The following is a 16461-nucleotide window of genomic DNA, read 5'->3' as shown; positions in this document are numbered from 1 at the left end:
CCAGCTGGGCATTTTCAGATTAATGTTTGAAGCTTTTTTCAGCTTTGTGGACACGCAGTCTTAATGACCCTCAACTGAATAATGAATGCAAGCAGGAAGAACACCGACATGGGAGTTCATGTTTCCTCTGAGTATAAAACTATAAAATGCGCTGCTGTTGTTGTGCACTAACTTGTGAAACACCATGAAGACTACCATATAATACATTTAAAAAGCCGTACTGGAGTGGGGCAAAGCAGTGGAAATGATCACGATGCTGTTCATCAGTGTTTTTCCTGAAAATAAGCAAGAAACTGGACATTATCTAGCAGCTTTTTCCAGTAAAAGTTGGATTATCACCAGAGCAACACCTTGCTTCAGAGTCTCTACCACCTCCCTTCCCTGCACAGCAACAGCTGACAGATAATATCTCAGATCCCGGAGCTGATCTGGCTGAAAATGAACCTGTGTGTGAGAACGAGAGGCTTTCTCACAGTGCAGATTGTTTGTTTCGACCCTGAGATCTTTGAGATATGAGTTTCTGTACGAATCTGCAGGCAGAGCAAAATGCAGCCACTGTTCAGGTCACAGGTTCAATTTCCTCCCTGACGCAGCGGCCGGCAGCTTTTTACAAAGATAAATATTCACACATATTCTTTCTACAGTTTAAAGTAGGGAAATGTATGTAGCTTTGACATTAATTCTTCTAATATTGCATTATTAATCTGTGCTTAGGTTAAGTTTCAGTCACATTTTTTTTCACTGCAATATAAAGTCCTGTACATCTATGGAAACAGAAAAACAATGACTAGAAGGAGATAAAACTCTGTGGACAGTATAATAAAACTCATAATGTCATAAATTATTAAAAAAAGGAAATTTAATTTCTCTGATTATTTATTTCACAAAAATATTTTTCCAAGTGCCCACAGATGTTACTGATATTAGAAAAAAATGGTTCTACATACTGTGGATATTTTACTATTTGTATTTTTACTTTATCTCTGTACTTTCCTGATTTTTTGTCATGTGACTGATGAGTCACTAATGGTTTCACAGTTGCAACAAGGAGTGAAGAATTTTTAGCCTTTTACAGAATCTCGTAAGCGCAAACTTTATTTTTGTCAAATTTTTATATAACATTTTAAAGTTCTAAAACTTTAAAGCGCCATAGCAATGCTATTTTTGCAGCAAAATAATGCTGCTATATGTTTAATTTTTTAAATAGAAAGCCTTAAAATGTAATATTTGCCAGATAATATAAATGCATAATAAAATTTCAAAATTTATTAGAAACAGAGAATAAAATCTGTTGATGTTGAAAATGCTGGAAAAAATGTAATAATTTCTCTTTATATGGACAAAACAACTCATGAAATGTACAGTATATATTATGGTTTTTTAAAAAAATACACAATAAACTCAAAATTGAACTGTTTGAACTGTAAGAAATGTGACTTTATATGGGTTCTGAGTCATTAAGAACATGGTTAAACTTATTTGGGACAAGTTTTAAATCATTTTGGGGAAAGTTTTAGTCATTTGATACATCTTTTGAGACTTTTTTTAAAACTTTTTTTTTTTTTTTTAACAATTCTTAGTAATTTGAGACATATTTCAAGTTATTTTGGATATTTTTTTTTTTAGTAATTTTAGGCAAATTTCCAAGTAATTTTGGACAAGTTTCAAGTCATTTGGGACATTTCCTGAGTCATTCTGAATAAAGTGATTGTAATTGTGACACATCAGTGCATCACAGATGTGCAGTTACAGAACATTGGAAAGATGAAACTTTGATAATTCTGTGTGTTTTTACAGTTTCTGGCTCTAAATAAAAAAGCGATTTCGGTGATTTTGTAAAGATGACATGGAGTTCTGAGGGTTGACATATCTCCTGTCAGCTTCTTTGTGCTGCTACAGGATATAAAATATCATTATTTAATTGAATTTCAGCAGTAGATTTAGGAACAATATTCGATGCAACATGCTTTTTTGTCAAACAATGTGTAGATTTGTCATCTGCCTGCATCACAGTGGCATTTTAGCGTGTTTTAAAAATGTTTTAATGGTGTTTATGAGCTTGAAAACACTCCTCTAAAGTACTGCAGACCAGCCTAAAACACACACAGATGAGAGCCGTTACACACCAAGCCCAGTAACCACGTCTACAAATACAAATGCTGAAAGACTGACCACACAGTTTGTATCCGCTCACACTCTCAGGGTGACGATTGGCTGCTAATGAGGTCAGAAGAAGTGATGATGGCGGCGTGATGTCACTCTCCCCGAGGCCTGAACCCATTACAGACCATTAGTCATAATCGTATCACATATAAGCTGCTCATGTACAGCAGAAACACACAGCGGTGCAGAGGGGGAGTTTCTGTAGAACATCGAAAGGGAACAAAAAAATCATGTTTTTATCGCTGTTTTTACCTCGGGCTGATGTGAACTGATTCATACGAGGAAAACTCTGATCTTTACTGCAGCAGCTCAAAGAGTTGTGTGTCACTATGAGGGAAAATGGTAGAAAAAAAAATCAGTGAGTAAGATTAAATAACAAAATTTAACAGCTACACTGTGAGGCTGTAAAGTTCCGTACAAACCAGAAAGTTTTCAACAACAACCTGCGTTCGATAAGTTCAGCATCAACGCTCCCCCATTTCATTTCGTCATGCAAACATCAAGCTAACGTGCTGCTGCGCTCCCAGTTAGCTAAGCTAGCTGGAAGTCAATTAAAGTGCTCATGTTAAGCTCATTTACAAGTTCATAATTACAGTTTTTGGCAGTGTGAATTCTGTCAATAAAAAACTCAAAAAGTAGTATTTTAAGGCAGGAACTAAGCCAAACTAAACACATAAATCACCCCTTTTAAACATTTTTTGTCAGTGAGCTGCAGCATCTGTGGATTCATACAAGCAGCTGTGGCCTTAGAGTGTTCAGATGACATAAAATGAAAAAGTTATTAACTAAAACTTGGCTAAAATCAAAGAGGTGAAGAATTTTTTGATTTCTACAGACCCTTGTAGCTGCAAACTGTTAATTTTTGGCAATGTTTTTTATGGGACATGTAGAATAAAATGAAAAATATATTGCAATCAAATATTTCAATTTCAAGCTTAGATTTGGTTTATGTAACAGTGCATCATTCATGTGTAGTTCAAGGAACGTTGGAAAGTTGAAAACTAAACTCTGTTTTTACAGTTTCTGGCTCAGAATAACAGAGTAATTCTGGTGATTTTTTAAAGGATATATAGATGGTATAAAATGCAAAAATTAGAGTGTCACCGAAAAACGGGGCTTAGATTTTGTCACTAAACCTTTTTGAAAATACAAAAAAAATCAGATGCTGAAATTTATACTGTTTTTGGGGTCTAGTTGAGTATGTTTACATTATTTAATGTTCAAAAACACATTATTTTTCTCAGACTGTACATTTGGCTTCTGTCTCTTTAAAGCACCTCCTCCTAAAAAGCCGGGTCTGTTCTGATTGGTCAGCTGGATCGAAGAAGGTGAGGTAACGTTTGTTAATTCAGATCTTTGAGCAATTGAAGACAGACATAGTTCTAGAAGAAGCAGCTTCAGTGAGGAATTAATGGAAACAACTTTGTCTGAGGGCCAAACTAGCTGTTCAGCAGAAATGATGTAAATGTGTTACATGATGATGTAAAGATGTGACAGAAGTAAAGCCTGGGCTTCAAACGAGGCATTTCAGGTGGGTTAGAAGCTGAGTTTTCTTTTTTTTTATGGGCGAGAATAACTCTGGTTGGTGTGGATGTTTGCAGACATACACATGCACAGGAAAGCTATAACATACTAATGGAAATGGAAAAGCAACAACAACAAATAACTACCGTAATATGGGTTCTTTAATGTTATTAGTAACTTTCCTTCCAAAGTTGCTCTTTTATCTACGGCAGATATAAAGGTAGACAAACTGAATGTTCCAGCTTTGACAAATTATTATATGGCTGTTTGAACCAATCAGGACCCAGAGTTTTGACTGAAGTTCTGTCTGAAATGCTCCGTTTTAGCTTCTGTCTCGTGAAGTCCACCCTCCTAAAACGGACGGTCTTTTCTGATTGGTCAACTGGATTGGAAAAGGTGAGGTAACGTTTGTTATGTACTGTTAACTCAGATCTTTGAGACAGACATAGTTCTAGAAAAAGCAGCTTTAGTGAGGAAATAATAGAAATAACTTTGAGGGTTAAATTAGTTGCTTGTTAGGGGTGATGTAAATATATTACATGATGATGTAGATAAGTGACACAAGTAATGCCTGGACTTCAAACGAGGAGTTTCAGACAGAGAATAACTCCTAATGGTGTGGACTTTTGGATTTTTGAGTTTTATTTTACATTCGCAGCAGAGCTAGAACATGCTAGAGCAAAAAAATCCAAAAAATAAAAACAGAATATGGGCTCTTTAATGTCATTGGTGATTTTGCTCTAAGGATGCTCTTTTATCTACAGCAGTTTTAAAGGTGGACGCACTGAATGTTCAAGTTCTAAGCAGTTATTATAAGGCTGTTTGAACCAATCATGACCCAGAGTTTTGACTGGAGTTTAATACAGCCAACAAACAGTGACTGGAAGGGAAAGGAAAAGCAGAAAATGAAGCTGAAAAAGGTCAATAATGAGCGAATATTAAAAGTTTAAACATTTACATGAACTGAAAGTGAACTGAGGAAGCCTGAGTGAAGTTTGTTAACATTCAGAAGTCATTACAGCGAGTGTGTGAACAGTTCAGAGCCTTTTATGGGCCAACTGACTCGAGGACGTGCAGATTTGTGAGGACTCTAGATGACATAATACGTTCCCTTGTTGCTTAACTCAACTTTAACCATCCAAACTCACCCTCACCTCAACCCTCAAAGAGCATGTTAAAAAGTCAGTTTTAAGTCAGAAACAGCCTCACAAACACAGACGTACAACACACGGCTGTGATCCATCTAAAATCCTGGACTCTGCTCCAGAGGAAGTAGGATAGTCCTTTAGGGACCATTATCTAACACTTAAAATATAGCTGCTAAAAATAGACCCAAAAGCCAGACTCATTCATAGTGCAGATGTTACACACAACTGGATCAGACTCTCCTAATATGGCCTCCGATGTCTCTGGCTGTCTGATGGTTGGATTTAAGACTTTCTAATGTGCAACACATGCAGGGCGTCGTGACAGCGCAGCAGGAGCAATAAAATCGATGTTTTCTGAAGTTCTGACACGAAGCTGACGGCGAGAAACAAGACAACAGAAGCGAGAACAAACGATTCTGAGACTCAAAACTAAAAAAAAAATACTTAAAACAGACAAATTAAAACTGGATCTGCTGTATTCAAAAACATCTGAGCACAGGACTAGAAGATCAAAACATAAAGCGTAGTTGGCTGCAGAAGTTGCTAAATAAAGACTCCAAGCAGCAAAAGCAGCAGCTCTGAGGAGGAGGAACAACAAGGCCAAGACACAGCAGCATTTTCACTGCAGATGATCCCATTAACTGATGAAGCTTGAGGCAGGAGTTTGAGGCGGCATGGACGCTTCCAGGAACATCAGATTGTCTTCTTGAAAGGACAACATGGCAACAATTACAAGTGAAAGCACAAAATGACACGAGTCTTATCGGGCAGAAATCAAAGAGCCGCTAGATAGAGATGACTACTAGAGCTGAACAATTAATGGATTTCATTTTGAATGGGGATCGACCGATGCGGGGCGTTCAGGGTTGATGCTGATGCCAGTTACTGATGATCTAGAAAGACAGATAACCAATAGTGGGACTCATATACAAAAAATATGATGCTTTAACAGCATGTGATAACAGAGAACCTGTCATTCTTAACTAGACTTCATCATAAATATGGGTGACTATAACTGAATACTTAAAATAGAAACAGGAGTGATTAAATTATCTCCTCTGTTAATGTTTCCAAAATGACTTAAATTTAGACAAACTGACTTAAAACTCTTTGAAATGACTCAAAACGTGATTCAAAATTCTCTGTAACGATTAAAAACTTTTCCAGAGACACTCAAAAAATCTTCAAAATGGTTACAAAAGTCGCCCAAAATGACTTAAAATTTGAAAATAATGACTCAAAATGTTTCCAAAGTGACTTATCATTCTCCAAATTCTGTAAAATAGAAACAGAAGTGATTAAATTAGGATGTTCTCCTCTGTTTATGTTTGATCTACTGAGATTGATCAGTTTGTCTCCTGCTGTTCTTCTCTATTTTCTTAATAATTCACTGTTTTATCACTTCTATCATCCACTAAGGTCCAGATCTTAAAACTTTATTAATTATTGTTTTCCAGACTCTGCTTCAGGTTAATCTGTGGCTGCCTTCTAACTTAGTCACTAGCCATTAGCATAGCATTAGCCACTGTGAGAAGCTGATTTCCTGGTTTGTATCTCTTGTTCAGACATTTCTGAGACCACAGAGACGAGGCTGATCAGAAATGAAGTAGAGCATTTAATTTATTGATAATCAGTCAATAAAAACAGGGATAATCGGAAAAATGGCAAATATCGTATGTTTTTTAATTTGAATTGAAAAATCAAGCAATCACAATTTTCAGTGTATATCGTATTTACAAAATTAAAGATCTTTTTCCCCAAATATTTTCATTTTTTTAAAAATCGCCCTTTTTCTGTGGCATAAGAACAGGAGAACCAGAGAAATTAATAATTATGTTCACATAAGTCAATAAAATCAGATTAAAGAAAAGTAAATGATGAGAGCTGGGAAATTACACGTATGTTCAAGTAACATCTGGCGTTGTTTTTTTTTTTTTTTTATTAGTCAATTTAATACAGACCTGACAAAACTTATCTTTTGCACTCTTTGGGTAAAAGTCAACTTTTCCACAATTCAAACCTAATGTAGAATGTCTATCCATTCCTCTGTGGTGGGTGGTTCTATTTTAAACCATTCTCTCTTGATAGTTTTTTGTTTTTACTTGCTACCAATAACATACTGTGCAATTTCTTGTCATCATTAATTTTCAATATACAAAATCTAAAAATTTCATACAATATATCGCCCAAATACATAGATCACATTTAGTGAATATATTATCTATTATATGACTAGAGTTAGAGGCTAATTATGTTGGCCTAGATGTTGAATTTTAGGTTGCTGGTGGCGATGTTAGAGAAGTCATCAGGAGGGAAGTAAAATACTGCTTTGGTATCTTCTCCAAGAGTAACTAGGCAGCATGAAGACCTGTGCAACAGTTCTGAAGGGGTGTTTAGGAGTAGGAACCTTTTTCTCCTCTATAAATGACCCCTAAAGAGGTTCTACGGAGACGGTTCTTGCAGTCGGAACATGCAAAAGTTCAGGCAGCCCTAACACGGCCCTGGAAAATGACTTAATGGTACCATGGTGGATCAAACCAACAGTGAACAGTGCTTCGTCAACTATACCAGTCTTTAGAGGGGGATGCTACGCTGGAGTTGGACCCTGCAGTCAATAAATTCCACCTTAAACAAGAAGAAGCAGCATTCTATTCATTAAAAAACTTGTTCCACCCTCTGGTTTGCATCTTTGTGCTTAAGGATTCATACTGTGGCGGGAGTCCAAACACACCTCAAAGCTTTGACGTAAAGACCAACGAAGAACAAAGAGTGCAGACAGTCAAGGACCTTCCTCCACACACATCTGACCTTAACCCAAATGAAAATGTTTGGAGACACTCGAAGACCAAGTCCTGACATGACTAGAAGCTCTGTGGAACATTGTCACATCGTGTTTTGTGGATTACTTTTTTAAAGGAAAATCTTGTATTAAATTCAAGATAAATGCAAAACAGAAGTATTCATACACGTGGTCTCAGGTTACATTAATATTTTACAATTCTAACAGCTTGTATTACGCATTCATGCCAAAGCATATAAAGTTCAAAGAAGCCGTGCGTTTATTCCTTTTTAGGATCTTTACACACTCACTTTATCACACGTCTGGGTCGAGCTTCAACATGTGCACAGATCTAAGTTTTACCACGAGTCTGCAGCCACTGCACACAGCTGGAGATGAAAGCCGAGTGTGGCGAAGCTGGTCTTTGATCAGAGGCTGCTGCTGCTGCACAAAAACACACACACACATAGACACACACACACACACACACACACACAAAAAGACACACACCGCTAACGTAAAACGCTCCAACATGTGGTCGGAGGCAGAGAAAACACACACAGTGGCAGCGCCGGAGAGAAAGCTGCCAGTGAATTTCAAATTAAAAGCAGCTTGTGGTGTTGCTGGGCTCCACACCAGCAGGGGGAGTCGCAGTTTACAAGAAGTAAGTAAAGTAAAGTAAAGTAAGTTCCTCCAGCTAACATAAGTGGTGCTCACCGCAGAATCATTTATTCATCACGACAAGCTAACTGAATCCCAGCTGTAGCTTCTTATTTAGCATCGAACTCAGCAAGAAAATCAAAATTATTCATTAAACTCGCCGCTGAAACTGGTTGTCAAAGAAAACATTAGTTAGACAGAGAAAAGCCAAACTGAGCCGTGATGAACTTTCTATGAACTTTTTGACGTCAAATAGAATTTAATTTAACACGTTTCACTATTAAACTGAAGAGAAAACCAACAGGGGGAGAAAATAAACTGCAATTAGTTGTTTCTACATCATATTTCCAGCCACCTATAGTAATATTTCCCAATGATACGAGTTAAACTGATTTTATGTGGACCCAAGTAAGCAGCAGGAAATAGATGTATGATTCACTAATTAAGAAGTGTATATTTCTGACATTTTTCAAACAAAAAACACCAACATTTGCTCTTTTTGGATGCAAAATGTACAAATGTATTGTCAGATATGATGGTAAAGTAGTTGTGGACTTATTTTCTGAACTGATTGATTATTTATGTTCTGCAAAATGTCAAAAAGTTGTGAAAAATGTCAATCAGTGTTTCCTAAAGCCCAAGATGCCAAACGTCTTGTGTTGTCCACAACTTAAATCTATTCAGTTTAATGTCATAGAGGAAAGAAACCGGAAAATGTTCCCATTTAAGAAGAAAGGAATTTCAAAGAAATTTCACTTTTTCTTTACTAAAAAATAACTCAAACCAATGGATGATTAACTGAACATTTGGTAATTAACTGATTAATTGTTGAATCACGATTTGAAAATTATTTAAAGACTTTTTAACACCTTCTAAGATTCAGACAAAAAGAGTTAAAAAAGTTAGAGATAAAAAAATTGCGCTAAAAGTCTTTAGGGAGAAAGTAAATTGCAATTATTTGTTACTACAGTATACTTAGAATTATATATCATGTTTTATAACAATATGAATTAAACTAATGCGATGCAGACCCAAGAAAGCAGCAAAAAGTGGATGTATGGATTAGCCAGTTAACAATAATGACAAATCAGCCAAGAAAACAAAATTAATTGGCAATAATTCTGAAAATCAATTCAGTGTTTCAGTCATTTTTTTTTTTAAAGAAAAATGTTAAATATTTGTCAGATTTTTGTCATACATGGTGGTAAGTTAGCTGTGGACTTTTCATTTTCAATTAATCTATTGATTAGTTTTGGGAAAAATGTCGATTAGTGTTTCCAAAAGCCCAAGATGCCAAATGTCTTGTTTTGTCCACAACTCAAAAATATTCAGTTTAATGTCACAGAGGAGGAAAGAAGCAAGAAAATATTCACATTTAAGAAGCTGCAACCAGAGAAATCTTTTCTTTTTTTCCCCAAAAAATAACTCTAATTAAATATTTGGCAATGAGTTGATTAATCATTGCAGCTCCACAAGAGAAAACATTTAAGACTGTAAGAAAATAAATTTAAGACTTTTTAACACCTTCTAAGGCTCAGACAAGAACATTTATAGTTCCAGATAAAAGACTTTAAAGAGAACATGAACTGCAGTTATTTGTTGCGAGATCACATTTAAAGTTATATATATACAATTTTATAATGATGTGAATTAAATTAACATGATGTACACCCCAAAAAACAGCAAAAAAATAAAATTAACAAAACAATTTGGCAATAATTTTGAAAATCAATTCAGTATTTCAGTCATTTTTTAAACAAATATGTTAAAAATCTGCTGATTTCGGCTGCAAAATATACAAATTTTTGTCATATATGTCAGTAAATGAGGTTTGGATCCTTTTCTCAATCATCTGATTGGTTGTTTGGTCTATAAAATGTTAGAAAATGGTGAAAACATATTGATTGGTGTCTTGTTTAACTTTAAGATATTCAGTTTACTGTCATAGAGGAGAAAAGAAACCAGAAAATATTCACATTTAAGAAGCTGCAATCAAAGAAAATTCCCTATTTTCTAAAAAAAAACCCAGACTCAAACCAATTAATAGATTATCAAAATAGTTGGCGATAAATTTAACAGTTAATAATGAATCGATTAATCGTTGCAGCTCTACTACAGACGCTTTCTTTTAAAATCACCTTCTAAGGCTCAGACAAGTACAGTTGCAAACAAAATTTTAAAAATGGAAATTAGTTTGCTTTGCGGAGAAAACAAACTCCAGCTGCAGCAGTTTGAGTCCAGATGTGAGTCATGCGGCCGGTTAGCGGGTAAAGTTTGGACCTACCGCGGCTGTTCATGCCTCCGTCGTCATGGCTACGAGCTGTTTCTCTATGGAAGGGCGAGGCCTGTGGGAGGAGGGAGGGGTCGAGACAGGAAGAAGGGGGCGAGCAGGGCAGCGAGGGCGGGGCTACAACCAGGAAGTGGTCAGAGAGAGACGCAGGAAGTGAGGGCGTGAGGGTGGTGGTGGGAGGAGGAAGTGGGGGTGGGGTGGGCACCAAGTACAGCAAGGCAAGAGTTCATTCCACGGAAACAAAACACCCCGAAAAAAAACCAAAAAACCATCAGGAGAACGTTCCGGAAAAAAGATCGGTAGGCAGAGAATCAATGAGGCAAGTATTGATTCCAAAAGATGCAGGCGGGTTTCCATCAGATGTGTTTGTGATTTTAACGTCATGCAGGAGAAACGGAAAGAAAAAGCGCCGGAAAGTAAATCAGAAAGAGGTGAAAAGGAGGAACACGATGAGATGACAACACAAAACAGCACAAAACAAAATAAAGATTAGTGGCATTTCACAGTACAGATCAACCTGACATGCTGTTAGCATCATGTTAGCTTCATTAGCGGTTAGCAACACACTGGCAAACGGTTAGCAAAAACACAAAGCCGGATGGTCGCCGACTGTACAAAAGCATGAAGTTTGCTATGATTCTACAACCAAAGCAGACAAGCTGAGACCATGGAGCTGCTTAACACGACTGCTGCCTCCTTTTACTTTAATTATTAAATCACTAGATCTACAATGCACCTAAACACTGTTTATTGTTAAGCTAAATTACAAGCTAAGTTGAGTATGTGAGCAATGTACACCATCCACCAAAGTTCTGCCATTTTTGTTCCATCAACAAGATGTAAACAACAAATAAAACATTGTTAAAGGTTGAAGTTTTTCCTTCGTCAGTGCAAATGAGTGAAGACAGTTTGTTAATCTGTAGCTCAGTGTGTTTTTATTCACATTTTTAAGTATCGAAAAAATATAGAATGGTCTGCTGCACCTCTCTATAATTTTGTAATTCTGCAGATTCTGTTATTCTGCAGTGTAGAATGGTCTGCTGCCCCTCACTATCATTCTATGATCATGCAGTGGAGAATGATCTGACTGCCAAAAGGAAAATGACAAAGGTTCCTTACCCATTAAATATCTTAATTTTGCATGTTTTGTGTTAACTCTAAATGAGCCTTTATTGGTTTAAATTAACACTGCAAAAGGTAGAAACTGTGCATTATTCACATTTTGAAGTTTTGGAAAAATATAGAATGATCTGCTGCACGTCACCATTATTCTGTAATTCTGCTGTGTAGAATGATGTGCTGCACCTTAGTATTATTCTGCAGAATTACAGAATGATAGGGAGGGGCAGCAGACCATTCTACCCTATCGTTCTGCAATTCTGCAGTGTAGAATAGTCTGCTGCCCCTCACTATCATTCTGTAAATCTGTAATGTAGAATGGCCCACTGCACCTCACTATGTATTTCTGTAACTTCAGTAATTCTGCAGTGTAGAATGTTCTGTTGCACCTCGGTATTATTCTGCAGAATTACAGAGCAATAGGGACAGGCGGCAGATCATTCTACACTATCGTTTTGCAATTCTTCGGTGTAGAATTGTCTGTTGGACCTTACTATCAATCTGTAATTCTGCAGAATGATAGTGTAGAATGATAGTGAGGGCAGCAGACCATTCTACACTATCATTCTGTAGTTCTGCAGTATAGAATGGTCTGATTGCAAACTGGAAGATCATACAAGTTTTCTTACCCATTAAATATCTTAATTTTGCGTGTTTTGTGTTGACTCTAAATGAGCCTTTATTGGTTTAAATTAATGCAAAAGGTAGAAACTGCATTATTCACATTTTGATGTTTCGGAAAAATATAGAATGGTCTGCTGCACCTCAATATCATTCTGTAATTCTGCAGTGTAGAATGGTCTGCTGCCCCTCACTATGTATTTCTCTAACTTCAGTAATTCTGCAGTATAGAATGGTCTGCTGCACCTCAGTATTATTCTGCAGAATTACAGAATGATAGTGAGGGCAGCAGACCATTCTACACTATCATTGTGTAGTTCTGCAGTGTAGAATGGTCTGATTGCAAAATGGAAGATGATACAAGTTTTCTTACCCATTAAATATCTTAATTTTGTGTGTTTTGTGTTGACTCTAACAGAACCTTTATTGGTTTAAATTAACACTGCAAAAGGGTATAAATAGCGCTTTAGTCATAGTTTGTATATCAGTGAAATTCTGCCGCATAAAGACAAATATTTAATCAAAATCATATTTTTTTTTCAAAGACTTCATTCAGGTCATTTTTCCAGGTAGAAGAACACAGTGTGTCCGTGAAACTGTGCAGTTTTTCATCATTTTTGTGCAACCTGAGCATGAATATAAAAACAGTGTGTTAACCGGTAGACGTGGTGGTCCAGGTACCCGACCCAAACTCACCTGAGCGAGGCTTCAGTCCAAACGGCGGGCTGGAGAAGGATGGATGTCCGCTGCCTGGAGACCTGTCATCTCGCTGCAGCAACACAAATAAAGCAAAGACTGTAAGTTATCAGATTCCTCCATCCTGTGCTTCATCTCAAGACGCACAAATTTTTACAAAAGACGCCACAGGGATTTACACAGAAACGCAACTGACGAAGCTTTGAAACACCAGATTAGTGGCATCGGAGACACTCCACGGCCTCCTCCGTCTTCAGCCATCACTCAGCTTATATAACCAGCAGACACAGAGATATACAACAATGATCTGGAGCCAGCGAGACACTTTAACACTACAGAGAGCTGCAACTTGATATTTCTCTTTCAAAGACTGTCTAATCGACTCCTGCAGAGATTTCCCTGCAGGATTATCTCATTTAAAGCTGCATTTCTTGCATGTATAGTGCAAAAATGCCGACAGAATACACTCAGTTCAGAATAATACTGAATTATGAAGCCACGGTGCTACAGTGTAACGGTTCAGGTTTATTTCAGCTTTATGTATTTGACTTTAATGCTGCTATTGTGGTTCAGAATCTAGGGAACAAACATGATTTTTACATTTTAAATATCTTCAAAAAAAGATGTAAATTCTGGCCACAAACAAGCAGGGAAATTACTTTTTGTACTTGTGATTGGTCACATGATGAACAAACTACATGTTTTTTTCTCTATTTCCGAGAATCTGGTGCTATTTACTTGCTCTCTTAACTTTTTTAAACATTATTAGAACCAATCTGAGTAAACCATTTGCTTTCTTTCCCTCTTTAATCTCTTTGTAAAACACTGAAAAATGCAGGGTGGTGTTTACCGGAGGCTGGAGGTAGTTAGCCTAGCTTAGCATAAACACTGGAAGCAGGGGGAAACAGCTAGGCTAGCCTTTATTTACAAACCTCTACTTCTAGTTCTTATCTTGTTTGTTTCATTTAAACACAAACATAGATTAACTTTGTGTTCTTTTCCTGATGCTGCTAAATCCAAGAGCTGCTAAACCACCTTTCATTGCTCTTTGACGATAAAAATCTACCGTATTAGAGGAATATAAAAACTAAAATGCAGAAGTGTCCCTATCATGGTTTCCATTTTTACCTGTAGATTGAGGTTACGATTGAGAATGCATGAAGTATTTGTCAATATTGTATTAAAAATTAAAGGAATACAGGAGAAGCCAGCTTAAAAACAACATTCTACTGTTAATCCTAAGACAGCTTTGATTGGAAAACAAACAAAACACAAACAGCCACGTCTGCAGATGAATCTCCACACGTTGACATGCACGACAGGAGACTGTAGATTCACCAGCCACTAGATTCAACCCAACTTTTTTCCAAACTAGTCATTTCTGACGATGGGAGAGTGACTGGTGAAGGGTTCGGACCGACGTACAGCCATAAAGAGACACGTTTCCACCCCGTTCACATGTGCGAAACATGCGAAAAGCTCAGCGTGGTCAAACTCACAGCAAACAGACACACGAGTAAATTTAAAAAAAGAGCGTCGGTTCACCGGGAAGCACGACTGAGGCGAACTCTGAGCCTGATCCGGAGCTACGTTTACCTGCAGCGACATATGCCATTCATACTCCCGGCATGCAAGCTGGGCCTCAAACCTGGCCTTCTCTAGAATCATCTGTCTCTTCTTCTGGAACTCATAGCCTCCTTCATCCATGCGCTGCTACAGAACGCATCAGACGTTTAGGCTTTCTACACACTTACAGGCTTTACTTTACATTTCTAAAGGTACATAAAGATGCTTTAGGGCTCTACCAAGCATGAAGAAACAGCTACCAGAGAGGAGAATCTCTGCAGACTGGAGGCAGCTCCTAGTTCTAGCATTAGCATTAGCATTCTGATTTATTTATCATATTTTTGTATTTTATCTTTTATTGCTCTTATAGAGTGCTTTATTTTGGAAATGTTGGTACTTCCTGTGTTGATGGGTGTTAATTTATTTCTTATTGTTTTACTCGACTCCAAGAGAGCTCGGCACAAGATTCCTATGTGCCTCGACTGTCTGCGCACAAATGGCAAATAAAAATCTCGAATCTTAAAGTTCTAGTCCTGGCAGAAACATATTGAATTTATCGGAATAAAACCAATTTGAAGGCCTGCTGTCGTAGTTATCACTTCTAGATCACTTAATTATGAGATAAGGATCATGTTATTGAGAGAAAATGTTAAGGTGCTTATCAATCATCACTGTTAACTCAGAGGAATCATGGTACCAGCTAAATTATCAGCTTCATTTCCTTCTTGCTTTGAGTCACTGGGAGTTATTTTTTTCAAATTTTGCCACCAATTTTAAAGGAATTGTACAAGATACTTGAAAATGTGCCTAAAATACATATAAAAATAGATTACAATCATGTTATTGGGAGAAAGTGTTGTCAGTCATCACTGTAAAAACACAAGAATCATGGTGCCACCTGAATTATTGATTTAAGTTAGTTACTGATATCTGTCTTGTGAATTTTAAGCAAACTTTTGAAATGCCAAGAAAAAAATAACAAAAAGAAAAGTGAATTATAGATACTTCGTCAACACAAAAAGTCTTGATAAAGTAACAAAGTTTTTCTTAATTATTTCGTAATTACTCTTTAATGTTAGCTGGTATCAGTCATTTTTCACATCAAGTGGGTTAAATGTTCGTTAAAATAGAACTTATTCAAATGATGGGTTTTAACTTTTTCAAAAGAGTAAAAAAACATGTTAAGTGAGCATCAAACTATTGTTGCTATGTTTTTCTTTTTCAAATTTTGCCACCAATTCAAGAAATTCTGCATGATACTTTTTCCTAAAAATAAAAATCCATCTATTGTGAATTAAAACATATTTTTTTTGCCTATATTTGTTCACATTATGGACAATAAATATCCCAAATTAGCTATTACAAGTTCCTTTTTGCTCTGTTGTTTAAACCGACAGCTGTCAGTTAATTACTAAAAACACAAAAACCTTGTGGCAAGTTCAGAAGTGTCTTTCTATAATCGCTTCTACACATTTATAAATGTATCTGGAGTGGGTGTAAAGCCACTGAATCTAAAAAAATATCCAGACATGCCAAGTGAGCATTTGACATACTATTGAGACAGAATCTGCTCTGTTTAGTTATGTCACTGTAAATCTCACTTCTGTTTTCTGATAGCTTCTTTGTAAATTCAATCTCATCGTCTTGGGCTCAACTTTTTGAGGTTTTCCCTACTCGCTGCTATTGGCCGGTTCCACTTGGAGTCTGCTCCACACTGCAGAGATTCATACGTGAATATAAAGCCACGATGTGCAGGATTGAAAATGTCCAACTTTAACGCTCCCAGGAGAAGTAGTTCAAAGAAAACAGACACCAACCAACAGCAATGACTGCAGATGCTTTGTTGCACAGAAAACGTAACAATTTGACAGTTTTATCTCTAAATCTGCTAATTG

At 36.7% G+C, this 16461-nt stretch overlaps 1 protein-coding gene across 6 annotated transcripts in view; it reads right to left on the bottom strand.

Annotated features, from left to right (window-relative positions):
• The window catches only part of lrch1 (leucine-rich repeats and calponin homology (CH) domain containing 1), a 129504-nt gene that overhangs the window by 26571 nt on the left and 86472 nt on the right, over positions 1-16461 (bottom strand). For 2 of the 6 annotated variants that reach the window (XM_055015589.1, XM_055015591.1), the window contains exons 14-16: positions 14597-14713; positions 13001-13073; positions 10559-10681 (exon numbers count right to left, since the gene is read on the bottom strand). In XM_055015589.1, coding sequence (XP_054871564.1) covers positions 10559-10681; positions 13001-13073; positions 14597-14713 — 313 coding nt within the window. The remainder of the gene's footprint in view (positions 1-10558; positions 10682-13000; positions 13074-14596; positions 14714-16461) is intronic. The other 4 variants (XM_055015590.1, XM_055015592.1, XM_023264565.3 and 1 more) reach the window with 3 other exon arrangements.

The sequence above is a fragment of the Amphiprion ocellaris genome, chromosome 11 (genome assembly GCF_022539595.1).
Source record: "Amphiprion ocellaris isolate individual 3 ecotype Okinawa chromosome 11, ASM2253959v1, whole genome shotgun sequence".
Taxonomy (NCBI): Eukaryota; Metazoa; Chordata; class Actinopteri; family Pomacentridae; genus Amphiprion; species Amphiprion ocellaris.
Note: the sequence above shows the minus strand (reverse complement) of the source record. Positions and strands in the feature narration are given on the sequence as shown.